The sequence below is a fragment of the Copadichromis virginalis genome, linkage group LG11, assembly GCF_057382275.1.
Source record: "Copadichromis virginalis isolate Kocher_CV1m ecotype Utaka linkage group LG11, C_Virginalis_male_GT1.1, whole genome shotgun sequence".
NCBI classification, from domain to species: Eukaryota; Metazoa; Chordata; class Actinopteri; order Cichliformes; family Cichlidae; genus Copadichromis; species Copadichromis virginalis.
In genome coordinates, this window is record NC_140628.1 from 9,608,340 (window position 1) to 9,635,962 (window position 27,623).

At 44.1% G+C, this 27,623-nt stretch overlaps 3 protein-coding genes across 4 annotated transcripts in view; 2 read left to right on the forward strand and 1 right to left on the reverse strand.

The window, feature by feature from the left end:
• The window catches only part of LOC146698059 (uncharacterized), a 117,141-nt gene that overhangs the window by 81,483 nt on the left and 8,035 nt on the right, over window positions 1–27,623 (reverse strand). The window lies entirely within an intron of this gene.
• LOC146698062 (dynein axonemal heavy chain 5-like) lies at window positions 1,425–16,104 on the forward strand. The gene is made up of 11 exons (XM_085472780.1): window positions 1,425–1,484; window positions 2,110–2,335; window positions 2,706–2,805; window positions 5,106–5,177; window positions 5,303–5,407; window positions 11,136–11,322; window positions 13,200–13,381; window positions 13,575–13,639; window positions 13,717–13,822; window positions 14,081–14,176; window positions 16,012–16,104. The coding sequence occupies exons 3-11, from the start codon at window positions 2,764–2,766 to the stop codon at window positions 16,102–16,104; spliced, it is 948 nt and encodes a 315-aa protein (XP_085328906.1). The 5' UTR covers window positions 1,425–1,484; window positions 2,110–2,335; window positions 2,706–2,763.
• On the forward strand, window positions 14,197–21,535 carry LOC146698063 (uncharacterized). 2 transcript variants are annotated; one of them, XM_085473034.1, is made up of 4 exons: window positions 14,197–15,532; window positions 16,012–16,201; window positions 18,348–18,448; window positions 18,532–21,535. In XM_085473034.1, exon 4 carries the CDS (start codon window positions 18,723–18,725, stop codon window positions 21,372–21,374), a length of 2,652 nt encoding a protein of 883 aa, XP_085329160.1. In that variant the 5' UTR covers window positions 14,197–15,532; window positions 16,012–16,201; window positions 18,348–18,448; window positions 18,532–18,722; the 3' UTR covers window positions 21,375–21,535. The 2 variants fall into 2 exon arrangements, with proteins under 2 accessions (XP_085329160.1, XP_085329161.1); XM_085473035.1 differs by lacking the exons at window positions 14,197–15,532; window positions 16,012–16,201 and having other exon boundaries at window positions 17,088–18,448.

Sequence of the window (27,623 nt, forward strand, 5' to 3'; positions counted from 1 at the left end):
GCTGAATGCATCCAGACCCCTGCTGACTGTCTTTTCAGCTTCGGTCAAAGGTACAGTGTCCACTGTGACCCTGAGAGCAGGGTACAGCCAGAGGTGAGTCAGCAGTTACAAACTAAATGTTGCTGACATGAATCAAACTGCTGGATAACCCACTGGTCATGAAAATGGCACCTTTCTGTTGGTTTTTAGCAAACACAATTTCACTTAAAGTTTGGCCCAAATTACCATCCAACATTTCAAGTTTTCCTGACTACAAATCCAGAGATTGTGACTCTGATGGTCAAAGACCAAGAGGGGACAGAAACCTGGAAATCATCTGTTTACCTGCAGGTAAGGTTGCTGCCAGAAGCTAGAGTAGAAATGACCCTGCAAACATCTGGTTATTTCATAAAAGTTCAACTGAAATCATACTTAAGTCTCTTTTCATCTGCAGGTCAGCGTCCTGTTACATGTCTGTTATCTATCTTTGTTCCTTCAGCACCAAGAACAGAAACCTTAATGAGGAGTGTCCCAGCTGAGGCCCGAGTCCCAGCAGCTGAGAGGCTGCTCACAGTTCGCTCACAGTTTATTGAAAAAGTGTCTGAACCTGTTTTAAACAAACGTCTGGATAAACTCCTGCAGCAGCGTGTTATCAATGATCAGGAGATGGAATCAGTCAGATCACAGCAGAGCAAATAAAGCTCGAGACGTGATGGACACGAGGAAGTGAAGCCAGCTCACTGCTGATCGCTGCTCTCTGTGAGGAGGATCGATGCCTTTCCACAGAGCTGAACCTGAATGAAGACAGACTTGGAAAGAGTCTGTGGAGTTGTGACCATGAATCTCAAAGACCACTGACGGTGTCATTGTGATCTTCATGTGATGTGTTTTTAAACTGCACTTTAGTTCTGAAAGTGCCTCTCATTAAAACCTGGACTCTGATTAGATGCTCAGCAGGACATTGGATGGACTGAAGCAGAGTCTGGGACCTCAGTAATTATTAGTGCACAAACCAGCAAATATGTGAAGCTCCATTAATGCTGAACCACATCTACAGGTTGAAGAGCAACACCTCAGGTTATCTGGGACCAGCGTCAGTTTCCAACAATATAACTGAAGCTGTTTTTACCTGTAATGCTGGAATAAGCTACTGAATCACATGATCAGTGTTTACAATCTGTTTACTGAGGTTTAAACTGTCCTCTGTGCTTCTGCTTTGAGCAGCACGTTGTGCTTCTGCCTGTTTAAATAAAGTTTTGCTGCTTGCTTTCTTATGCTGGAGTTTGAATTCAGAGATCAAGAACTATAAATGAATTAACACCCACAGAGGAGGCAGCTTTGTTGTGTGTTTGGTTACAGAGTCACTAAGAAACACACACAATCCCCCGGCCTGGGTTACCATGGAGACAGTCAAACTTTCATTCACTTCCTGTTTCCACTGTTAGTCTGACTTCACTGGTTGGTCCCAGAGTATCAGAGACTCGTCCTCAGACAGACGCACACAGGTGAGTCAGCACAGGTATTATAACCCTGCTGGTTTCTGATCTGACATCGTCTCATTATTATTACTGAGTCTTGTTTTTATTTGGGAACTTTATTAACACCACATTTATCTTCATTTTATCTGTGGTCTGATGATAGATGATGGCAGCACAGTTTCACAGAAAGATGATACCATCAGTCAAATGTAAGAAAAAAGGAAATTATTGAAATGAAATGTTTATATTAAACATTAAAAAAGAGAAAAAGCTTTTTGTAAAATCTCTTATTTAAAAACGAACAGCTTTCATTGGTAGCAGGTGAGAAACTGTGGCTGTGTGAATAAAGGAGTTCAGCACATGTGCATCAGAGCACACAGCAGGGGTAACCTGGACATCTGTGAAGGTTATTAATGCACAACTATAGCTGCAGGTTTAAGAGCAGTGCATGCTGCAGTCAGAACTGTTACCCAATGAAAAGATCTGCAGCTTCATGAAGCAGCTGAAAGATCAAACAGTCCAACATTTACAAAGTGCTGTTAGACGTCCAGCAGAAGCAGTACAGATGTGCCCCTGTCCCACATTCAGTCAAAATGAATGAGCTGCATATTTTAAAAATGAGATTACTGAGAATATTTGAATTGTGACTCAGATGGCAGATCCAGGCTCTCAGCCTCCAGCTGAAGCTTCCAGTCCTCCCCCAGCCAGAAGCTCTGATGCTGGGCTGAGAGACTTTGATCCTTCCCTGGATCCAGAAGTCCAGGAGGGAGAAGGAGAACAGGACCTCCTTCCTGATCTGGAGAGGCCTGAGGGAAAGAAAGACGGAGCAGACAGAGCTTTGAACAAATCCAAACCTCCTGAGCTTCACCTCCACAAAGGTGCAGACACTGATGCACAGATTCACATGTGACACCTGGCAGCGTCCAGCTTGTGCCGCTGACATTATCTCCACTCTGATACAAGCCTCATTCACTCGCTCACACACGTTCATACAATCACCTTTTCCTCACAGTCACACACATGAATGTAATGAGGGGAACTCGGGGTTCACTGTCATTCCTCAGGATCCTTTGATATGCAGACTGGAGGCTCTGTTCTGTGGATGAAACACCGACTGCCTGAACCACTCTGAAGTGTTCATGATGGACTTCATCCTGATTAACACTACAATACTTGTTAGAGGCCTTTTATATGTAATAATATTCTTTTCCATTAAAGCTCTGAACATTCTCACTCTTTCTGGACCAGGTGTGACACGTGAAGGACACCGGCAAATAGGAGGACAGAACCTGAGAGCATTAGTCACATGACTTCAGCTGCTGCTGCCTCACCAACCACTGGCCCCTCGGTGAGTCTAGAGTTACAGCAGTGACCACAGGAAGTGCACACGTGTGATCTAAAGCTACATGTGGGCCTGTGACGATCAGTCTTCTCACTGTGGTAGACGGGTTTGTGAGTCCCTGTGATGCTGGGAGTGTCCAGGACAGTCGCTCCTGATCGGGTCTCTCATGGAAAGGCTTGAGTTAAGTTAGCCAAAGAGATGCGACTCAGACTGACTTCATCATGTTGGCAACGTGTCTGCATTGATAAATTCCAGTTATTCACAAATCAGAGAATAATTACAGTCATTCAGAGACAGATTGTGATTGTTTGGAGGATGTAATCGTTTCCTTCAGGGAGCGTGTTGGACGCTCAGTGTCCGGGTGATTAGCTGATGCAACTACTTAGAATCAGTTTGTGAATATGAAGAAAATCAGTGCAGTCACTGGACAAACTCTGATTCTTCCTAGTTTCACTCTTGTTTCAGTCCAGTGTGACTGAGGTGGTAAAAAATAATGGGAGGAGGTGATCTGACTTTTAGCCACACAGCTGTCTGCTAGAGAAAAAGCCTTTGTGCACAACTTTCTTAAAGGCAAACAGCACCATGTTCACTGCAGCTGCAGCAAAGAGTGAAAGTTGGACTGAGAATGTTGTGACTGTTTCATGAGAAAGAGCAGGAAAACAACCATCACACACCCAGACACAGTGCTGGGATTAGAATTAGACTTTAGAGCCAAATGTAGGACAAAAGCTTTAATATAAAAGAGGAAAACCCAACAACAGCCAGAGCATGAAGCTCAAAACTATACCAATCACCAAGAAAGCTGACAGGCCTGTGACACGTCAGAGACGCCGTTCAAATCATAAAGAAGTTGGTTTATTGACAACATGTAAAAAACCAAAATAATCAAGTCAACCTTCAGTTTAGAGCGAGTAGACCAATCAGGCACAGCAACAGCTCTAGAATAAGCAACAATTTTATGTATTACAGACAACCTTTCATATACCCACATACATATGGCTCATATGCTGTTTAAAAAGGGCTCAAAGACCCAACAGATTACACAAAGTATAAAAATACTTTCATTCAGACAACAGTCAGCTGTGCATGAGACAGAGAGCCGACTACAGTTAGTAACATGGACTCACTTTGTTTCAGACACGACACAAAGTAACACAAAGCCACAAAGAGCAGAAACATCAAAAAGGAGCTGTGAGGCTAACAGCCACCCACACTTCCTGTGATGCATAATGAAAACAACATTAACCTGAAGGATGATAACAACAGAAATAAGTCTAAGCTAACGTTACACAGCGCTCACACAGCGCTGACTGTACAGGCCTCACACAGCTACGACCTCCATCCACAACACCTGATTCTACTGAACACAAACAAGTTAATGATATCTGAGCAATCCAGGGAAGGCTTCCAGGAACGTGAGGATCCAAAGACAGCTCTACAACAGCATCAGTCAGCAACAATGTTACTAATCACTGACTCTTTCATCCTTTTATACTCAATCAAAAAGTGCTGTGTTCACATTTGTGTCTGCTGAAAAGACTGAAAATGTTTTAAAGTTTGAATAAACTGACTGAACTTCTCACGAGTCCAACCGTGAGGAACACTTCCCCCCATGACACATCACAGGAGAACGTCTCAGTGGAGGGGGGGGACAGTAGCTCAGTTTAGGCAGTCGCACTCAGAATCGATGCCTCCAGTCAGGGTCAAACGTGGTCCATTTATAATCATTTATAATTAAAGGGCTGCTGTAATGTTTGATTTATGTTGTATGACACAGAAGTGTATTACTTCGAAAATGTTATGCAATAAACTGTTTCATCAGTTGGAATAATTTAAATGGCTATGTTTGCATGGATAATTGTGAGTAGGATATATGTAAAAAAGTAAGTTAGATTAACTCAACTAATGTAATTTGTCAACTCAATATTACCAGAAATTTTAAATTAATATTAGGTTGCTTAAACTTAATTATGCTTTTACAGGTCAAAGTAAATCATGTTGGTTTGTTGAACTAGTTGAGTTAGCCAAACCTAAAAATTACTTGCTGGATTTACTTAATAATATGCAAAATTTGTAACTTAAAAAGTTGAGTGGAAATTGTTACCTCAATTTTTTAAAGTTGAGCCAACAAAACATTTTTTAGAGTGTGGTAATGAGCAGCCTGCAGAGCTCTCCAACCACCCCGTCTTTAAAGCCCATGAAAGGTTTTCCTTTGCATGGTGAACTTTGGTGACAGAGTGCAGAGGAAGTGCTCTGTCTGCGTCACGTTAAAGGAACCTGAACTCCATCACGTTCTGTATTTCCAGCCTTTACTGGGGAAATGTCTGTTCTTCCTGAGAACCGCTGAGAAGGCCATAACCACCGCTAACATGCAGCAGGTCAGTAACTGGTCTGGGTCACCTACTCACCTGCAAATTTAACAAACTGCACAGACCTCATTGGTTGATTGTGACATGGATGCAGCCAATCATTCTGATCTTCTCGTGCAACCTGATGTTTCCAGGAAGTGAACTTTGGTGTGTTGGACTGCAGCGGTGGCGGCGGCGTCCTGAACAGTCTGGAAACTCTGCTGACTCACATCATGTTACCTGCTCTCAGGTCGCAGCAGGTAAAACACCTCCATCGATTCAGGCTTTCACTGAGCACAAAAAGGGAGATGTTTTAAGCTTCCAGTGATCACATGATGCCATATATGAAGACTTTGTTGATGGTGGGAAGGAAAAACTCTCTTTAAACAGGAAGAGACTGAAAGCAAAGAAAGGGGCAGGGAGGGGCAGCCATGAGGGGTAAATCCTGTGAAGAGAAGCCAGTGTAGGAGAAATCTGCTGTTTCTAGTCCCTGTCGGGACTCTTGCTGCAGCATTTTGGATTAACTGAAGGCTTTTCAGGGAGTTTTTAGGACTTCCTGATAATAATGAATTACAGTCGTCCAGCCTGGAAGTAATACAGTGGGACAAAAAAGTATTTAGTCAGCCACCGATTGTGCAAGTTCCCCCACTTAAAATGATGACAGAGGTCAGTAATTTGCACCAGAGGTACACTTCAACTGTGAGAGACAGAATGTGAAAAAAAAATCCATGAATTCACATGGTAGGATTTGTAAAGAATTTATTCGTAAATTAGGGTGGAAAATAAGTATTTGGTCACCTCAAACAAGGAAAATCTCTGGCTCTCACAGACCTGTAACATCTTCTGTAAGAAGCTTTTCTGTCCCCCACTCGTTACCTGTATGAATGGCACCTGTTTGAACTCATCATCTGTATAAAAGACACCTGTCCACAGCCTCAAACAGTCAGACTCCAAACTCCGCCATGGCCAAGACCAAAGAGCTTTCGAAGGACACCAGGAAAAGTATTGTAGACCTGCACCAGACTGGGAAGAGTGAATCTACAATAGGCAAGCAGCTTGGTGTGAAAAAATCAACTGTGGGAGCAATCATCAGAAAATGGAAGACATACAAGACCACTGATAATCTCCCACGATCTGGGGCTCCACGCAAGATCTCATCCCGTGGGGTCAAAATGATCATGAGAACGGTGAGCAAAGATCCCAGAACCACACGGGGGGACCTGGTGAATGACCTGCAGAGAGCTGGGACCAAAGTAACAAAGGTCACCATCAGTAACACACTACAACGGCAGGGAATCAAATCCCGCAGTGCCAGACGTGTTCCGCTGCTGAAGCCAGTGCATGTCCAGGCCCGTCTGAAGTTTGCCAGAGAGCACATGGATGATACAGCAGAGGATTGGGAGAATGTCATGTGGTCAGATGAAACCAAAGTAGAACTTTTTGGTATAAACTCAACTCGTCGTGTTTGGAGGAAGAAGAATACTGAGTTGCATCCCAAGAACACCATACCTACTGTGAAGCATGGGGGTGGAAACATCATGCTATGGGGCTGTTTTTCTGCCAAGGGGACAGGACGACTGATCCGTGTTAAGGACAGAATGAATGGGGCCATGTATCGTGAGATTTTGAGCCAAAACCTCCTTCCATCAGTGAGAACTTTGAAGATGAAACGAGGCTGGGTCTTCCAACATGACAATGATCCAAAACACACCGCCCGGGCAACAAAGGAGTGGCTCCGTAAGAAGCATTTGAAAGTCCTGGAGTGGCCTAGCCAGTCTCCAGACCTCAACCCCATAGAAAATCTGTGGCGGGAGTTGAAAGTCCGTGTTGCTCGGCGACAGCCCCAAAACATCACTGCTCTCGAGAAGATCTGCATGGAGGAATGGGCCAAAATACCAGCTACTGTGTGTGCAAACCTGGTAAAGACCTATAGTAAACGTTTGACCTCTGTTATTGCCAACAAAGGTTATGTTACAAAGTATTGAGTTGTATTTTTGTTATTGACCAAATACTTATTTTCCACCCTGATTTACGAATAAATTCTTTACAAATCCTACCATGTGGATTCATGGATTTTTTTTTCACATTCTGTCTCTCACAGTTGAAGTGTACCTCTGGTGCAAATTACTGACCTCTGTCATCATTTTAGGTGGGGGAACTTGCACAATCGGTGTCTGACTAATTACTTTTTTGCCCCACTGTAAATGCATGAACTAGTTTTTCAGCGTCGCTCTGAGACAGGATATTTCTAACTTTAGAGATGTTGCACAAATGGAAGAACGCAGTCTTACATATTTGTTTAATATGTGCATTGAAGGACATGTCCTGGTCAAACATGACTCCAAGGTTCCTCACAGTGTTACTGGAGGCCACACCTTGGGCTTATCTGTACCTGCTGGTTTCTCTTTGTGGGGTTTGACTGTAGAGCAGCTGTTACATAATGATCTATGAAAAGTCTGATTTGTGTGCTCCTCCTGATGCTTTTGGCCTGAATAAGGTAAAAAGTGAAACAGGAAACACATTAACCTTTGTTAAAGGAGCTTGCAAAGAAAAGCGTCTGGACTTCTTTAAGTTGCTTGAAGACGTTTCACCTCTCATCCGAGAAGCTTCTTCAGTTCTAAGGTCAAATGGTGGAGAATCCCAGATATAAACCTAGTGGGAGTGACCCCCCACAGAGGGACAAAAGGACCCCCTGATGATCCTCTAATCGCCTGAGCCAAGGTGTGAAACTGGGCCTGGGTCCCAATCAGCCAGAGTTTCGGGTGTGTTCATTGTGAAACCTGGCCCCACCTTATCATGCGAATTCCTGAGGTCAGATGGCCCAGGATGTGAGTGGGCGTTAAGGCGTCTGGGAAGGGATCTCAAAACTGGATTATAGATGGCAGAGAGTTGGTGTCGTAAACCCCCGCCTCTGTTCAAAGATGGTCGCTCACAGTGGACATAGAAGCTTCTTTCACTCCTCTTTCAAACCATCTGTCCTCTCTGTCCAAAATGTGAACATTGGCATCCTCGAAAGAGTGTCCTTTATCCTTAAGATGCAGATGGACTGCTGAGTCTTGTCCTGTGGAGGTGGCTCTTCTGTGTTGTGCCATGCGCTTGTGAAGTGGCTGTTTGGTCTCTCCAATGTAGAGGTCTGGGCATTCCTCGCTGCACTGTACAGCATACACCCCATTGTTAAGTTTGTGTTTTGGCGTTTTGTCTTTCGGGTGAACCAGTTTTTGTCTGAGCGTGTTGCTGGGTCTGAAATGCACCGGGATGTCATGCTTGGAGAAAACTCTCCTGAGTTTTTCTGATACACCGGCTACATAGGGGATGACAATGTTGTTGCGTCTGTCCTTCTTATCCTCCCTCGCTGGTGTCTGGTCTTCTTTTCTGTGCCTCTTTGCTGACTTTAAGAACGCCCATTTAGGATAGCTGCACATTTAGAGTGCTTCCTTTACATGTGTGTGTTCCTTCTTTTTCCCTTCAGGCTTAGAGGGAACATGTTCTGCCCGGTGGTGTAGGGTCCTAATTACTCCAAGTCTGTGTTCCAAAAGGTGATGGGAGTCAAAGAGGAGGTACTGGTCCGTGTGTGTGGGCTTCCGGTAAACGTCGATGTTGAGTTTGCCGTTCTCTTCAATGTGCACAGCGCAGTCCAGGAAAGGCAAACAGTTGTCCTTTGTGTCTTCCCTGGTGAACCTGATGTTTTTATCCACAGCGTTAATGTGCGCAGTGAAGGATTCCACTTCTTGTGTCTTGATTTTGACCCAGGTGTCATCCACATATCTGTACCAGTGGCTGGGTACTCTTCCTTTGAAAGAGCCAAGAGCCTTTCTTTCCACTTCCTCCATGTAAAGGTTGGCTACAATAGGTGACACGGGGGAGCCCATGGCACAGCCATGTTTTTGTCTGTAAAAGCCTTCGTTGTACTTGAAATATGTAGTGGTGAGGCAGAGGTCTAACACTGTGCAGATCTGATCGGGTGTGAAGTTGGTCCTGTCCTCCAAGGAGCTGTCTTCTTGTAGTCGTTTTCTGACAGTCTCCACGGCCTCCGTGGTGGGTATGCAAGTGAAGAGAGAGACTACATCAAAGGACACCATGGTTTCATCTGGATCCAGGGTAAGTTTCTGGACCTTGTCGGTGAAGTCGGTGGAGTTCTTGATGTGGTGTGGGGTGTTCCCCACGAGAGGAGCAAGGATGGTAGCAAGGTGTTTAGCAATGTTATAAGTGGCTGAGTTTATGCTACTGACTATGGGTCTGAGTGGGACAGCTTTCTTGTGGATTTTAGGAATGATGCAGGGTATGGCATCCCCTGGGTAAAGGCGGTGATATGTAAGGCGGTCAATAATTTTGTCCTTTTCAAAGTCTTGAAGGCAAGCTATAACTTTCTTTTTGTAGCTGCTTGTGGGGTCTCGCTTTAGGGCTTCGTAGGTATTGTTGTCACTGAGGAGAGTAGTGATCTTTGTATGGTAATCTGTAGTGTTTAGGACCACGGTGCATCTTCCCTTATCAGCTGGTAAAACAGTGATGTTGTGGTCTTTGCTCAGGGAAGCGACGGCCTTCTTTTCCTGTATTGTGAGGTTGGATGGAGGGACTTTGGCACTGGAGAGCGTGGCTGAGACTTTCATCCTGATTTGCTCTGCTTCTGTCTGTGATAATTTATTAATCCGTATGGCAGATTCTGTGGCTGTGATGAGGTCCACTATGGGCAACTGTTGTGGAGAAATGGCAAAATTGAGTCCTTTGGCTAATACTCTCTTTTCAGGTTCAGTGAGAATCCTGTCTGAAAAGTTCTTAACCCATTTCTCCTGACTGACTTCAGGTCTGTTTTCTTCTCTGGGTTGTGTAGGTTCAGGATGAGGAGTGTGTGTTTTTGAAAGCAAGGTGTGAAATTTCCTGCGTTGTCTTTCTTTTCCTTTAGAGTGTTGGGCCCGCTGAGCCTTGTCCACAAACTTGTAAACCTCTTAGAGATTGGAGAGGGTAGAAGGATTTCCAGTTCCTGCAGGGTCTGGCTGATCTTGATCTGGAGGGCATCTATGGTGAAATGGACCTGTCTTATCCTTTCACTTAAAAGGTGATTTTGTGCTCTCTGTAGAATCAAGTCTGCTCTGTATCCCCTGACAGTGGATCCAAGGCGCAGGCTCTTAGGAACAACTCTGCTTTGTCTACATCTTAGGTTGAAACGGAGATGGTTCCTATAATCCGCTAGTTTCCTTGATTCCCTTTCATACTCCCGCACCAGTTGAAGGGTGTTCCTCCCAAAATGTACGGCAATATGTCTGTGAAGGTGCAGCGTATGTCTGTACAGTGCAGCGAGGAATGCTCAGACCTCTACATTGGAGAGACCAAACAGCCACTTCACAAGCGCATGGCACAACACAGAAGAGCCACCTCCACAGGACAAGACTCAGGAGTCCATCTGCATCTTAAGGATAAAGGACACTCTTTCGAGGATGCCAATGTTCACATTTTGGACAGAGAGGACAGATGGTTTGAAAGAGGAGTGAAAGAAGCCATCTATGTCCACTGTGAGCGACCATCTTTGAACAGAGGCGGGGGTTTACGACACCAACTCTCTGCCATCTATAATCCAGTTTTGAGATCCCTTCCCAGACGCCTTAACGCCCACTCACATCCTGGGCCATCTGACCTCAGGAATTCGCATGATAAGGTGGGGCCAGGTTTCACAATGAACACACCCGAAACTCTGGCTGATTGGGACCCACACCCAGTTTCACACCTTGGCTCAGGCGATTAGAGGATCATCAGGGGGTCCTTTTGTCCCTCTGTGGGGGGTTACTCCCACTAGGTTTATATCTGGGACTCTCCACCATTTGACCTTAGAACTGAAGAAGCTTCTCGGATGAGAGGTGAAACGTCTTCAAGCAACTTAAAGAAGTCCAGACGCTTTTCTTTGCAAGCTCCTTTGACTACGATGACCTGGATGACTGAGAACCTTCACAGACATTAACCTTTGTTGTTATTGCTGACTTTTGACCCTGTGCCCAGTCGTGGGGCTCTGTGCAGGATGGCGCCTCGTGTCCACACGTCCAGTCCTTTCTGTCCTCGGTGGATCAGTTTGTCAGTAATCTGAGCTCAGCCCGACTGAACATGGAGAGAAAGTTACAGCTGCAGCACGTGGAGCTTCCTGACGCCATCAGCCAGCTGAGCAGCCCTGCAGACTACAGAGCAGCAGGTATGAAGCTCAAGCTGTTCACATCTCACACAAACAATAAGACTGTTGGAAATACAGGAAACTTCGTTTAAAGGTTTAAAAATCAACTCTCAGGTAAATCAAACCAGTTTATCTGTGGAAGCTGAAGGAAGAATCTGACCTGAGACGATGGCTTCTTTGAAATAATGAGTCCGTGTTCACGTGTGTTTGGAGGAACTCGTGTGTTTCACTCTCAGCTAATAACAGTGAGCTGGTGGAGTGTCTGGAGGAGGTGTTGACCCTGTGGACCAATCAAATCAAGCAGGTACTGACGGAGAGCAAGCAGATGAGAAAAGAGGCCGACGACATCGGGCCGTCGGTCGAGCTGGAGCACTGGAAGAGCCGCACGGTGACCTTCAACAGGTAGACGTGTCCTCTCAGCTGGATCTCCTGTAGCGTCAGCATTTACAGGTTTCACTTTAAACTCAGTTTATCAAACATGATCTGACGTCTGTGGACAGAAGCTCCTCAGACCTGGAACAGTTTAGTCTCCACTCTGAGACTTCAAGACAAAACCACTTTTACACAATATAACTTTCTGTTATTTCTCTTTCTGCTCTTTAAAGTTGAAATGTTCCAAAATATTCATGTGTTTGTTTGTATAATAGTTTTTAACCCTTTCATGCATGAATTATGACGACATCAATCAGGATTCTTTCTTTAGTATTTTTATTCATCTTTAGGGATGAAAAAAGATTTTTGAACTTCATTTTCTTAAACATGTATTTTTCCATCTTGGTTTGAAGAAATGTTTTGCGCACTTACACTGGCTGACCAGTAGGTGGCAGGTATGGAGCGACACATCAGAGTCCAATATAGAGTTTATGTGCAAGTACGACATCAACACTGCCACGAATACAAGCAAACAGCCTTTGAACAGCTGTGTGTGTGTGTGTGTGTGTGTGTGTGTGTGTGTCAGTCTGCTGGAGGAAGTGAAGGGCTCTCAGGTGAAGAGGTCTCTGGGGGTCCTGCAGGTGGCTCAGTCTCGGTGCCTGCATGCCTTCAGTTCACAGCTGTTGTCTCGACGATGCTGACATCATCACTGATCGATTTATTGATTTATCAGGACAGAGACATCACTGTGGTGGCCAACGAGGCAAAGGACAACGTCAAGTATCTTTACACCCTCAACAAGTTCTTTGGATCTGTGGAAAAATCCACTCCTGTGAGAAAAACACTCTTCATGTCTTTCTGTATAAAACCGTCTGCAGCTGTTTGAGTCCTTCATGATTGTGAGGAACAGAAAACAGTGAAGACATCGTCACACATCATTCACAGAGAGGGTGTAGTCACAAGTCACAGCTGAGACAAAGGCCTGTCTGTAACTTAAGAAGAAGAAGAAAGAATTAAAGTGACTGTTTAAAAACTAAAGACTTCTTCTTTTCTTTTCTCAGTTTCAGACTTTTAAAAATGTTTAAAAAGATCAAAGAGACAAACAGGTTTCAATAGGACAGAGATCACAGCTCAGTCTGAGATGTTCCAGCTCTGATTTATCAGCAGTATTTCTCTGATTGATCTTTTTTATTAGTTTGTATTTTCTGTGATGGTGAATTTGTCAGTTTGTGCTGATGAGTCGGGTGTTTCACCTCCACCAGCTTCTTTTTTAATGGTTTTTATTATTTCTTCTTTTGCATCGTGTTCTGATGACAAACCGTTTTCTTGTTACTGGATCAGATATGGTGGATACAGGATTCTCCAGCTCAGCCTGAATGTGCATTTATTTGATCTCTACATGTCAGTAATGAGGCTGCTGTCTGTTCCTGCTGTGTCAGCAGCTTTGTTTCTCACACTGAAGCTCGTATCAGTCACCGGACAAACCGTCTCTCATCCTCCGTCTTCCTTTTCTCCTGGCTCCACAGACCAGGATGCTGGAGCACATTCCCAGTCTGATGAACGGCATCAAGATGATCCACGTGGTGTCCCAGTACTACAACACCTCAGAGAGGATGAGCTCACTGCTGCTCAAGGTCACCAACCAGATGATCAGCACCCTCAGGAGCTACCTGCTGCAGGGCATGAGGCGTGTCTGGGAGCACAGCAGGTACCGCAGCACACCTGAAACTTACATTAGACTTAAACTTCTGTTCAGATCGTCATAGAGATTAGACTCAGACTAGCAAATGGACTCAGCAATGTGTGTGTGCGTGTGTGTGTGCGTGTGTGTATGTGTGTGTGTCAGGCCAGTGCTGCTGCAGAGAATCTCCGACTGCTGTAATCTGAATGCGGCGTATCAGCGAAGCTTCCACAGCGTCAGAGACAAACTGAGAGAAAACCCTGAGAACAGACAGTTTGACTTCAGGTGATCAGTAACTGACTCTGAGTCAGAGCGTGTCAGCAGCGTCACGCTAACCTTTACACACGTGTGTGTGTTTTCAGTGAGAACTACATCTTCGGGAAGTTTGACTCTTTCTGCCGCCATCTGGAGAAGATGGCCGACATGGCGTCCACGCTGGAGAGCCTGGCTGCTCTGCAGAGCATGAAGGTGGATGATTGTCAGATTAGAAACAAGTGACTCCATCAGATATTCATCAATGCACAATAATAATTATAATAAGACATTTATAATATAAAAATGGTCGAATTAAAGTCAATGCAAAGCTACAGTGATGAATGGACATTTGTAATGATTTTGTATAAATGTATTTCCTCCTTTTATTATTTATTAATCGTGTCAAAAGTCTATTTTCCAGTTCTTCCATTTCAGTGTGACAGAAATGAGACGGATTCAAACTGAGCTCAGGTGGAGGGCGTGGAGAAGATCTGTGTTCGCTACCAGACCATCGTCTCCACAACTGAATCCAAGACCTGTGACGTCCTGGATCAGCGCAAACTGGAGGTGACTTCAAGGGGAAACAATAGAATAAGATAAACAGAATAACATACGATACAAAATAGAAAAATACTATATCTGTCATTTATGACAATAATCATTGAATTATACTTTGAATCTCAGTGTTTACGTGAATCCTAGTTTGGTCTTCACAGTATTGGCCAACAATAACAATGATTGATTGGATCATTGCTCACATTTATTTTTTAAAATCAGCTGAGAAAAGATCTAATTTCAGTTTTTCATCAGAGGTGAAGGTCACCGACTGCCAGACAGTCACGGGACTTACAAAGATACAGAAGACTTGATTTTCAGTCTCATCATGTGCATCCCTGTGCTCTGCTGCCAAAACTGAATCTTGATTTCTTTGAAAATTCTGAAATGATTCTGATCATTCTCCACTTTTATTATTATGGTCTGTGTGTCAGATTGGGCCTGAATATTATTCCAGATATGCTTCCTGACAGAAATCTTCTTCTTTTCTTAATCCTGTGCTTTTGGAGCAGCTTTGTGCTTTCAGTTTCTGTAAAAGTGTGTTAAGAAAACAAAAAAGGCTCTACAGTGTGTTTGTGGTTTGGTGTTTTAATGGTTTCTTTTTCTTTGTAATAATAGAAAAGCTGGTGCTCAGAGGAAGAGGGCGGCTTTACTTGTGTCTGTTAGGATGCCTGGGTCGTTGACCCAGGGGTTTTGAGTTTATTATATTATTTATACTTTCTAGTTTTTGGTTTCTTTGAGTTCTGTCTTATAGTTTATGTCTCTGTCTTCTCTAGCTGCTCTGTCTCCCCTGTCAGCTGTATCCCCTTGTCTAGTTCGCGTCTCTGTGTGTCCTTAGTGGCTATATCCCCGTGTCCAGTCAGTGTCTGTGTCTGCCCTGGTCCCACGTCTCTGTTCCCTCTGTTGCAGTGCGTGCGAGTCTGTGTCTTTGTTCTGTCTGTGTTATGTGTTTCCTGTTTTACTTTGAAAGTCCATGTCTGATGTTAATGTGTCTGGTTTTGCTTCCCCTTGTCTCGTTAGGCCTGATTTGCCCCAGCTGTGTTTCCCTCCTGTTACTCATTCCCTGATTGCTCCTTCTGTGTATTTAAGCCCTGTGTTTCTCTGTGTCCGTGTCGTGATCTACCGTTTTCCTAGCTGTGTGTTCTGTCATTCCTCTAGTTTAAGTTTGTTTTGAGTTTTTTCAGTTATGTTATATTTTGAGTCTTAAATTAAAGCCTTTTTGAGTTCACTTCTGTCTCCAGAGTCTGCACCTTGGGTCCTATTCCTGCCTGCACACAGCCACACCTAACAGTGTCAGTGACAGAAATGAAAAGAAGCTGAAATGAGTGAGAAGGACGATGAAGGAAACATCTGTGCTGTGTCTGCTCTGTAAGGAGAATCTCTGTGTTTCTTTGAATTCTTGCACTTTGACTGTCTGCTCTCCTGATAACTGATGATGGAGGAGAAGACATGAAAAACAAAACAGCTGAATAGAAACTACTGACTCTGCAGGACCCGTTGTCCTCAGTCACCATGTTGACCTCAAAACGTCTCAATCACAAATGTGGTGTTACAGATGTCACCAATTACAAGCCAAATGTTGTGTATTACAAATGTGTTATTATCATGTAATTGTAAGTTTGTATGCTGTGTTATCATCACATCCTAAAATAAGAGCTCTTTAACACCTCAGCAGAGATCAGGTGCTGTTGTTCTTTTGAACACTTCACCTTTTAAAACACTGAAAATGATAAGAAATGAGAGGCAGAGTGAAAAGAAGGGGCTCAACACACATCCTAGGGGAGCCTGTGTTCAGTGTTCTTGTGCTGGAGGTGTTGCTGCTGACCTGTCTGCTGTCTTCCTCTCAGGAAATCCAGCAGCCAGTTACACAGCGAGGTGCTGATGCCCAGCAGATCCAGTTTGTGAATGAGTTGCTGGGGAAAGATGGTGTTGAACACTGAAGTCCGTGAACATCATTCTAACGTATGAGTGTCCAGATGTGTGAGGGCTGAATAAGAGGACAGTTGAAATGGCATCCTTGGTCGAGAGGTTTGACCGGTATGTGACTGACATGGATCCAGGTTGGAGGGAAGTTTTGATTTGATGCATGACTAACTGTTCACAGCTCTTCATAATGATGGAGGTGAGTGGGACCAGACAGTTGTCCTTCATGCAGGAGGGACACGACTACTTCAGTACAGGAATAATGGTGGAGAGTTTGAGGCTTGTGAGAACAACAGCCTGACTCAGTGAAGGATTAAAGATGTCTGTGAAGTATGATTGGACTACAACAACCAACATTCATCAGTCCTATAAATGAGATTGTCACGGTCTGTCTGACAGACCGTGGGGATATGGGGGAATGAGGACCCAAAACGCATGGTTCTGCGATGCAAACGGTGCACTTTATTTACAGTGAAGGTAACAGATGCACAATAAATCCCCTTTGCTCCCTAGACTCCCATGTGTGTGTTCCCCTCCGACGTCCGTGCTCGTGCTCCCGGCAGTTGTGTTTCTGCACACCCTGTGCGTGGTGCCCTTCTGGTCCCTCGTTCCACCTGCAGGACAATACAGAAGCAGCCGTTAAACACTGAACCTGCGCGCACACACGATCCGCACTTCCTAATACTACACACTGACTTGGAGTCTTAGCTTAATGATCCCGCACCAGTGGGAGCTCCAACACTCTCCTAAGTAGCTCCCCCGACGAGCCCTGATCACCAACAGGTGTGTGGCAGGAACTTCAGGTGTGGCCAGTCCTCCTGCAGGGCCACACCCATCAGGCCTGCATGTGGCTGTTCTCCATCCTCCAGCCACACATGTACACACCCTGCCTCTACATATGAGTGGAACACCGAACACAGCATAGTGCAGAAAAACACACATCCCCAAATAACAACAACAACACTAATAATAATAATAATAATAATAATAATAATAATAATAATCCATCCTGCTCACGGACCCCCGAGTCCTCCAGAGCCGGGTCCGTGACAGAGATGGTGATATTCACACAGGTCACTTTTTGATGGGCGGAGCAATGTAATTACGCACTGACTGATTTGCGCGTTTAGAATTTACACATTTGGTTTTTAAATGCTTTTCTTGTTTGTTTCACTACTAATATAGCTACTTTTGGATTATTTATGTATTTATTTATGTGAGATGTTCTTTTTTTTATTTTGTATTTGTTATTTGGTCGAGTGTGTAAGACAGATAAAGACTGGAACGGCCTGTAAACACAGTTATAGTGGAAAAAAGAAGCCAGTTTCTCTGTTTCCCTCCCACTGTGGTGTTTTTGTTCTACATTTGAATCAAATGTTTTGGGTTTTTCTGAACACAGACTGCTGCCTATGCACTTGTACCTTTATTAAAAAACAAATATTTGATGGAAGTTGAGTCTCTGAAGGCACACAGGTGTTTGTGCCAAGCAGGAGCTCTCTCTAAAGCACTTGTTGGTAAAAATGAATCCATTCAGTGTGACTGGACCTTCATGTTCTCTACCTGATCTCCCCTCATGGCTTTTTTTTACCAATGTTACACTACAGTGCTATTGATCCGTATCCATCCCCTCCCTGCTCAGCATGACCTCCATGACTGTTAGTAATAAAATATGCGTTCCTGTGGGTCACTTTGGGTCGATAAACCTTTTGGAGAGTGTGCGCACGGCAGCATCATCATCACAGTGGAGCTTCATCACAGCTTAATCTGTAGGAGTTGTGCGGGACTGTGGGTGTTCAGAGGATGTGAAATGGCCCTGCCCCTATAATCTGAGCTTTGTCTTGAACTAGAAGAGCTAATCTGCCTATGGGGCCTCTTAGAATAGACACAACAGTCTATTCAACCAAGGCTGCTACTAAACGAGATGCACAGATGTGGCCACACATCATTCTCCATATGTGATCCTCTCGGGCACCTGCTTCAGGCACTTGTAGCATCAAATTAATCCAAATTAATATAAATTTTATATAAAATATGATGTCCAAATCACGGACAAGCAACATCCCACCGCTGTTTATGTTTTTAAACCGATTTTGCACAGAGAAGCATTTTTTGAAAACTGTATTGATTAGGGCTGTTCGATATAACGATATTGTCACGGCCAGGCGGATCAGCTGCACACTGATCAGCCCTCTCTGTTTCTCTCTTTCTCTTCCTCTTCTCTCTCGCCGGGGCGGAACTCACTGTGGGTTCACGCCCTCAGCCCACGCCCTCGGGAAATGAGACACCTGGGTCTCATTAAGGGGAGCAGCATTTAAGCCAGGAGGTGACTGCTGTTCGTCGCTGGATCGTTGTCTACCACGCGTTAGTGAAGTCAAGCTACAGCAAGTTTAGTTAAGAGTGTTTTCCTTTGTGCGTCGTTCTTAACCCTGTCTCCCTGTCTACAGAGCTTCCTGGATTTCCCCCGTGTGATTCCCGTGTGGTAGTGTCGGAGTGTGAGCCTGTGATCGTGTGAGTGGATACTCTGAAGAACGCGTGCTTTCCCCTGGACTTCCCTGGAGACCCCTTCTCCCCCCACTCAGCTGTACATAACACCCCCCCGCACATTCTTGTATATACACTCCACACTGACTCCAAGATGGCGCGGCCACGTCCAGACGCCTTCCTGACCGCTCCGCTCCGACTACGTGACATGAGGGACTGCAACATTCTGTGCTTCACGGAGACATGGCTGTCCCCCACCGTGCCGGACCAGGCCGTAACTCCGTCGGATTCATTCTTTGTGCTCCGCGCGGACAGAACGGCAGAGTCGAACAAAACCAAAGGTGGAGGAGTGTGTTTCATGGTAAACAGAAAGTGGTGTGATGCCAGGAGCATTTCTACTCTCTCCAGCGGCTGCTCGCCACATCTGGAGTTCCTGAGCATTAAGTGCCGCCCTTTCTATCTGCCCCGTGAGTTCACCTCAGTCATCGCCACGGTGGTCTACATCCCACCCCAAGCGGACACAGGTATGGCTTTGTCCGAATTACATGATGTGCTGAGCTCGCTTCAAAACAAGGACCCGGGCGCAGCCCTCATTGTAGCAGGAGACTTTAACAAAGCGAACCTCAGACAAGTCATGCCAAACTTTTACCAGCATGTCTCGTGTCCAACGAGAGGGGATCGGATTTTGGATCACTGCTACACGCCATACAAGCAGGGCTACAAAGCTGTCTCACACCCGGCTTTTGGGAAGTCTGACCACAACGCCATCTTCCTCATTCCCCAGTATAAACAAAGCATACGGAGGGAAGACGTGACCAAGAGGGAAGTAAAACGGTGGACTGCCCAATCAGAAGCTACGCTACAGGACGCACTCAACGACGTAGACTGGGACATGTTCAGAGCATGCGCAGTCGACATCAACGAGTTTACGGAAGTAGCAGTATGCTTCGTCAATATGCTAGCGGAGGAGATTATCCCCACTGCGAGAGTCACCACATTCCCAAACCAGAAACCGTGGATGGACAGATCGATCCGCACTGCAGTAAACGCCAGGACCGCCTCCTACAACGCGGGTCTCGCCACTGGCGATATGAGCGCCTACAAAGCGGCCTCATACGGCGTGCGGCGCGCGGTGAGAGATGCCAAACGCCGGTACCGGGAACGTGTGGAGTCCCGCTTCCACCAGGGCGACACACGGAGCATGTGGCACGGACTACGCACCATTACGGACTACAAAGCCAGGGACACTGCGCCGATCAACGCCGACTCTGCATTCACCAACGAGCTGAATCGGTTCTACGGCCGTTTCGAGGTTAGCCAGGCGGCTAATGCTATCTACCGCCTGGCTACCGAGGACAGTGACGTCATCAGCGAGAGACCGGTGACCAGCATCGCGGAGCATGACGTCCGAGCGGCACTGAGGAGAGTGAACACAAGGAAAGCGGCGGGGCCAGACGGCATCACCGGCCGTCTGCTGCGCTGCTGTGCTGACCAGCTAGCAGGTGTGTTCACTTACATCTTCAACGAGTCCCTGGCGAAGTCTGTGGTCCCCACATGCTTCAAAAGATCCACCATCATCCCTGTGCCCAAGAACAGCAAACCCTCATCCCTGAACGATTACCGGCCAGTTGCACTGACCTCGGTAGTAATGAAGGTGTTTGAGAGGCTGCTGAAGAACATCATCTCCTCCTCCATCCCAGACACCACAGATCCGCTGCAGTTCGCCTACAGATCCAACAGATCCACAGAGGATGCCATCGCCCACGTCCTACACACCACTCTCAGCCACGTGGACAAGAAACAGGGTAACTATGTGCGAATGCTGTTTGTTGATTACAGTTCAGCGTTTAACACAATAGTGCCCTGCAGACTGTTCACAAAGCTCAGGGATCTGGGACTCAACAGCCGTCTGTGTGCATGGGTGTTGGACTTCCTCACTGGCAGAACTCAGGTGGTGAGGGTGGGCAGGTGCTTCTCCAACAGCATCACCATCAACACAGGAGCCCCTCAGGGATGTGTCCTCTCGCCACTGCTCTACTCCCTCTACACTTCAGACTGTGTGGCCACCCAAGGCTCCAACTCAATTGTGAAGTTTGCTGACGACACAGTGGTGTTGGGTGCCATCTCCAACAACGATGAGGCGGCGTACATGGATGAAGTGAAGAATCTGGCATCGTGGTGCCAGGACAACCACCTCCAGCTGAACGTCAGCAAGACCAAGGAGCTGGTGGTGGACTTCAGAAGGGGTCAGCACAGAGACTACAAGCCCATTATCATCAATGGAGCTCCAGTGGAGAGGGTGCAGTCCTTCAAGTATCTTGGTGTCCACATCTCCTCAGATCTGACATGGGCTGCCCACATTCAGGTCCAGACCAAAAAGGCTAGGCAGCGCCTGTATCACCTACGACAACTGAGGAAGTTCAGGGTCTCTCCAAAGATCCTCAGGATTTTCTATACAGGCGCTGTGGAGAGCATCCTCACACAGAACATGACATCGTGGTTTGGGAACAGCTGTGTGAAGGACCAAAAAGCTCTCCAGAGAGTGATCCGTACAACAGAACGCTGCTGCAGGATTGCTCTCCCCCCGCTTCAGGACACCTACACCAGGAGATGCCGGACTAGAGCAGCGCAGATACTGAAGGACCCATCCCATCCTGGCAACAAACTGTTCCAACTTCTGCAATCTGGTAGAAGGTTCCGCATCTTCCGGGCAAGGACAGAGAGACTCAAGAGGAGCTTCTATCCCCAAGCCATCCGTGCCCTAAACACACACACCCGCCCTCTCACATCATCTATAATTGACTGAGACAGGACTCTTCCAGACACTAAACCAAGGAACAATGTACATTTCAATTCCTTTAATTTTGAATATGTCTATATTGTCTATCCTGTAAAATAGTCAGATTGTCTATTCATATTAATGTACAGAATTCACCTGCTTGCTGCTACTACTGCACATTCACCCTGTGTGTGTGTGTGTGTGTGTGTGTGTGTGTGTATGTATCACACGTATCACACACCCCCCCCCCCCCCCATCTTTGCACATGTCGAGGAGCGTGTCAGGCTACATTTCACTGTGTGTTATACTTGTATAACTATGCATGTGACAAATAATAAAGACCCTAGAACCTACACCTGGTGACTTGTAAATAAACCCTTCTTGTGAGCATCAGAACCGGAGTCCTGCGCTTGAGTCCTCCTCCAAACCGTAACAGATATATATCGGATGACGATATAAAAACATCTATCGTTTCATTTTACGCTATTGTTTGTTTCGTGGTGTCGCAAAATAAACTGTTTACGGCTGTTTTTCATGGTTTGATGGTCACTGTAGTGTTTATATTAATTTCTTAAAGTTCTCTCTTTCTCTTATATTTAATATAACCACACTACGGACACAAGCGCCTGTTTTTATGCGTTGTCGTTAGCAACAACGACGGTAAAACCATCGCGTGTCCGCTTGTTTATGTTCCACATAAACCTTTCACAATAAAGCTCAAGATCCTGTTGAGACTTTTCAAAATAAACTGAATCACGTGAAAGATGCAGAGTGTTTACGGATGAGAAGCAAAAAATAAAGCTTAGACTCAAACGTTAGAACAGGCTTTTCCCCGCAGCACGCCATGGAATATATACTCACAAAGAAAACGGCGGCCGTTGCAACTTCTGTCTAAAAATGTATCGTTTCAATTAAAACACTCGACTCCAGCTACACGACGCCCAGCTGGAAACACTTCACCCAAGTCGAGCTGCCCGAGATTCACAGAATTTACAGAAAATGTTACATTTTTGCAGGGACGATTCTAGGATCAGAGCTTTGGGGGTGCTGAGCACCCAGAGAGCTGCCCAGCCAACCAAGATACACTTTACTCGTCACAATGAGACTTCTTCCCCGTCTCTGTCGGTCCCTGCATCCTCCCTGTCCTCATCGTCTGTTGTCTTCGTCTCCTTTATCAATCATCATAATTTTACCATCTCTGTGCAAGTCTGAAAATTTCTTTATTAAATCATAAGATTCTTAAATTCCTCGTCACAAAACATGACATCACTGTTTTGTACATTTTAACAATTTAATCCCCACATTTGTGAAAGAAAAGCAAAACACTTTTTTGAAAAGTCTGTAACAAAACCTGATCAAGGTTATTTAAATGCTGCAAAAGAAGAATGGATTGGAATAAAAAAAATACATATCCAAACCTTAATTACTGGAGGAGAATAATGAGTGATGCTCATAGTGAGTAAAAAGTAAACTGAGTGCATTTTTTGGACAGAAATTTACTTTTAATATGTATGTATAATATAATACAGATGCATAAAAAACACTCCCGAAACACAATAAATTATTACAAAATATAAAAAAAAGAATATAAAAATGGAGACAACTTTGCCTGTAGTAGAATGTATACAATGCATGAAAAAATCTTTATTGCAGATACTAATTTTGTGTTGTAAGATTTATGAGTTTCATGCTTTCATAGTGGTCCTTGGGAGAGCTTGACATTTTTATCAGGTGGTACACACTGTAAAAAGTTTGAGAAACACTGATAAGTGTATGTGTGCTTTTGGAAAACGTTTAAAGCTGCAGTACAGAATCTTTGAAACCAGCTTAAAACATTTTTAGAATATAAACAGAGTTTCTGCTTCTCTTTACAGCTCCTCACTCCACCAGGGCTGTTTGGCACTTTCTGATAGTGTGCAAATGTGATGTACGTACTGCGGCAGTCATACAGACAACTGGACGGTCCAAACGTTGGCCTACCTATTACTGGCTGAGGTTTCAGTAGAGTTGTGGCTGAACCACATAAAAATATGTCATTAATTTTAATTTCCCCAATCAATGATAATGTTATGTTGGAATGTTGTTAAAGAGGGTCAAAAATGTTTCAACCCAGTTTGTTTTGCAGATTCTATACAGCAGCTTTAATATAGGGAGGACACAACTTCCAGATTGTGTGAGTAAAATCAGGTTTTTTTTCTCTTTGTCAGTTTAACAGTTTCTGTTGTGCCTGTCACTGTTCCCTGTCTGTTTTCTTACCTGGTTCTTCCTGACCTTGTACTTTCTCCTCACATTCCCCTCTTTGGACTGACAATCATACACAAATAGATTGTATCAGGCACGTGCAGGGGGGCTGGAGGGGCTTGAGCACCCGCCCCTTTCCTGATGGGTGCCCAAAGTGCCCTTTTGTTGAGGCAACTTTTAAATTTTTTTTTTTTAATTAATTTATTTTTTATGTGTGTGGGCGTGCGGAGTCCTGTCGGTGCCCCTCGACAATAATATATATATGGGCTCAAATGTGGTCATAATTATTTTGTACTTGTAAAAAAGATTTGTATGTGTAAAAAAGATTTGTATGTGTAAAAAAGATTTGTATGTGTAAAAAAGATTTGTGTGTGCGTAAAAAAGATTTGTATGTGTAAAAAAGATTTGTGTGTGCGTAAAAAAGATTTGTGTGTGTAAAAAAGATTTGTGTGTGCGTAAAAAAAGATTTGTGTGTGGACTTAGAAAAAAAAACCCTGCAAGTTACAAGTACGGATTTTGACCCTATTTTTCTTCCTTTCATCTGATTGGTCAATGTCATGTCAATCACATGTAACAATCCAATCAGAGAACAGATGGGTTTGGCTGTCGGAGGGGCGCTTTTTTGAACTGCAGGTCCTTGAAGGGTGATACAGTTTGAAGCTGGAGGATCGCTATATAAATATCCGATAGCAGCTAGGTCCCCTAACTTTCAGTAGCTGTTGAAAGGAAAAAGTTGTGGTATATCAGTGGTTAGAAATACCATTATTAGGGGAGACCGGGGATAGTTGTAACATTTTTGACATTTCTGTCTGTAAATTGGAGCTCTTTTAAGGTAGTGGATTCAAAATGTAATGCAAAGTATTTACATGTCTGTGCTATTAAATAGTGCAGCTATTTTCTCTGCAGCACAATTACCCATTGCATGGTATGGTCTCAAACACAAAGAGTGAAATGTTACAATTAACCCCATAGTCTGGGTTAGTTGTAACATACCCCGGGGTGAGATGTAACACAATGAAATAAGGGTACTAACAAAATATTAACATGTAATCTTTGTTTATTCAACACATGAATGCACTTAGAGCCATTTATGTAGCTCTGTGTGTGTGTGACAGAATGCAGAAATCTAGCTTTTGAACATATACCAACCCCCCAAAAAAGACAAATTATGGAATTTTCTGCAACTGAATATTTCATTAATTTTGGTTGGTCTTCCTTGAGTTTGGCCTCATTGGCTCAGTGGGCATTATAACCTACAACTCTTGCACCAATTTTGAACATAACAATGAAGCTGAAAAAATGTAGTTGTTCACCAGCATCGCAATTCCATTACTTTTTATCATGGCTTACCTTGGTGTGGTTTGCAAAGTGCTTCAGAAAGATGAGGAAATCTGTTTCTTGCACCCATCCTGACTTATTTCCACTACCAGTACTTCCTACTGGTCCATCTCTGACACAGAGGTCTGCATAATGTATGTGTGGGAACACAAACAGTGGAGGAATTGTGTTGCCAATGGCATTAACCACATATACAAATGTGACCAGTGAACCTCTCTCTGCTGATGTCGTTGCCCCAACTTGTTTAATATAAGTTAAAGTAATAGTGTGGTAAGTTGTAACATCTGCATTATTGTTACAACTAACCCAGACTGTTGCTGTTACAACTGACCCAGACTCCTATAGCCATGAACTAGCTAACATTACAGCCAACGGCTAAAACATTACATACAAACATACAACATACAAATAACATAATTCAGGTTTGATGAGTTTAACTGCAAAGCAGATAATGCTATTAGAAATTGAAATAAAGTAGAAAAACTTACTTTTTGGCATACAAATTACTTTTTTTCGTGTTAAATTGTCTGTGTTTGACAAAATGTGCTGATTTTTCACATGTGATAGCAGAACTGAGTTGGGCGTGCACAGGATGAGTCACATCATTTGAAACTTAGCCCTGATTGGAGAAATTGGAAGTGTTACAACTGACCCACGTTACAACTATCCCCGGTCTCCCCTACTTTAGGATTAGTTTAACACAAAGTCGGGGCTGACCCAGGACCATTGCTGTGAGTCACAGTGCCCAGCATAAAAGTCCTTTCACATCGGACGCAGGATGTGCTGCTAATGCTAACTGCTAACTAAAAGCAAAGGATCCAGAATTTGTTACGCTGGCTGCTGGGCTCTGTGGGTTTTTGCAGCAGCTCAACCTGTACTAGATGCACCTGCTCCTTGTCTTTTCTATCTCTGACTTTATGTCCTCTACAAGAGTTTGGTTTTTTTGCTGGTTCTTCAAATGTTCAATAAAAACATGTATGCTAATTCAGGGAGAATGGACTGCCATACCCGTTTGTGAGCGAGGGAGGGAGAAAAAGGAAAAGTATGAGCTGTCACCGAGCAGAAACGGGAGATGGAAGCATGTAAATATAATAATAACCATTGCAGCCAAGAAGAGTGCCTGAAGAGCCCAGTTGCTATGCTATTAAGACTTGACTGTACACTGTGTTCGCGTTTTTCTCCGAAACAATAAGTTCCGTTGAAGCAGCCTTTCAACGCCTCTCTCTGTCTCTCGCTAGCAAAATTCACCCAGACAACAAAGTAAAGCTAGTTTTTGACACGAACCCGACGTATTAGCCAGAGGTCCCTTTACTATGGTTCGAAGCTGCGGACCTGTTTTATATACGCACAGAATAGTTTTCTATACGAGATTGCTTCAAAAAGTGCAGCCTTACCTAATGTCCACCCTACTGTTACTCATTTATATTAAGATTTAAACATCTAGTTGGTATTGGTACGGCGAGTAACCTTCAGTAATAAATCACACAGCAATAGTACATTCATGTAGTTGTAAAAAGCATGGTAATATATTACGTAATCTAAAGTATTCAGAATACATTACTGTCATTGAGTAACGTAACGAAATACGTTACAAAATACATTTTGGGGCATGTAATCTGTAATCTGTAGTGGAATACATTTTAAAAGTAATCTTCCCAACACTGGGTAAAGATAATATGAGGAGACACGATGAAGAACATTTCTAAGTCTAATTAAAGTCGAATGACATAGTTTTAAAATAAAATATACCTCAGATGTTAACTCTGAGGCCAGACTAGATTGCTTTAAGATTTTAAAAGAGGCATTTGAAAAAAATCAAGATGACAATTTAGTCATCACTACTGCCTTTAAAGCAGCAGCTGAACGGCTTCATAAAAGCTTTTAACACTGCTGAAAAAAACCTGGCGAGTTTGGATTTCTTTGGAGGATTCATGAAGACACTGAGATTCATTGCTAGGTGCTTCAGAATAGTGTCGTAAAAAGATGAATCTTCTGATTTCAGTACAGTGAAGAACTTGTCCAGAGATCCAAACTCCTTGATAAGGCCTATTAAATCCAGTTCTTTGTATTCTTGAATGGCCAAGAAAGACACAAGGCTCAAAGTGGTCAAAGCTCAAAAAAAAGAGCTTTAATTTTACATATTCCGGAATATGGAGACCTGAACACACGAACACACAAGCTCAGGTCTCAAGCAGAAAAAGGAAGCCAGGTTATTTATGTACTTCTCAACGTCACACCACACTTTAAGTTTCGATCAAACACTCTGCTTAGTTTCACTTTCTGCCTGCAGTTACCGCGCTCAAAGCTGGCCCTCTCTTATACCTAAACCAATATAATCAGCAAATAAGATTCAAAATATATATTTCAAAACTCAACAGGCGACAGCTGTGGCCTTAATTAATTTATCCATGTTGTTGTTAAGAATTTCCAGGGATTTAGTGCATCTCACTTCAGAAAGTACCAAATCTGTCAGATGGTTGATAGCTAGGCTTAATTCTTCTGGATCCACAAAATATTTGGTTTTCCCGTGGGATTTCTGCAAGATTCTCATATATAGAAAAGCACTAAATTCATTGGCAATTAGCTTAGCATCAGGTGACACTAACGTTTCTGACAGTTCTTCCTCTTTGTTTTCAGAGGTTGCTGGCTGACTTTGACCCTCTGTGGGTTCAGTGTGAGAGACTGATGCCTGCTCAT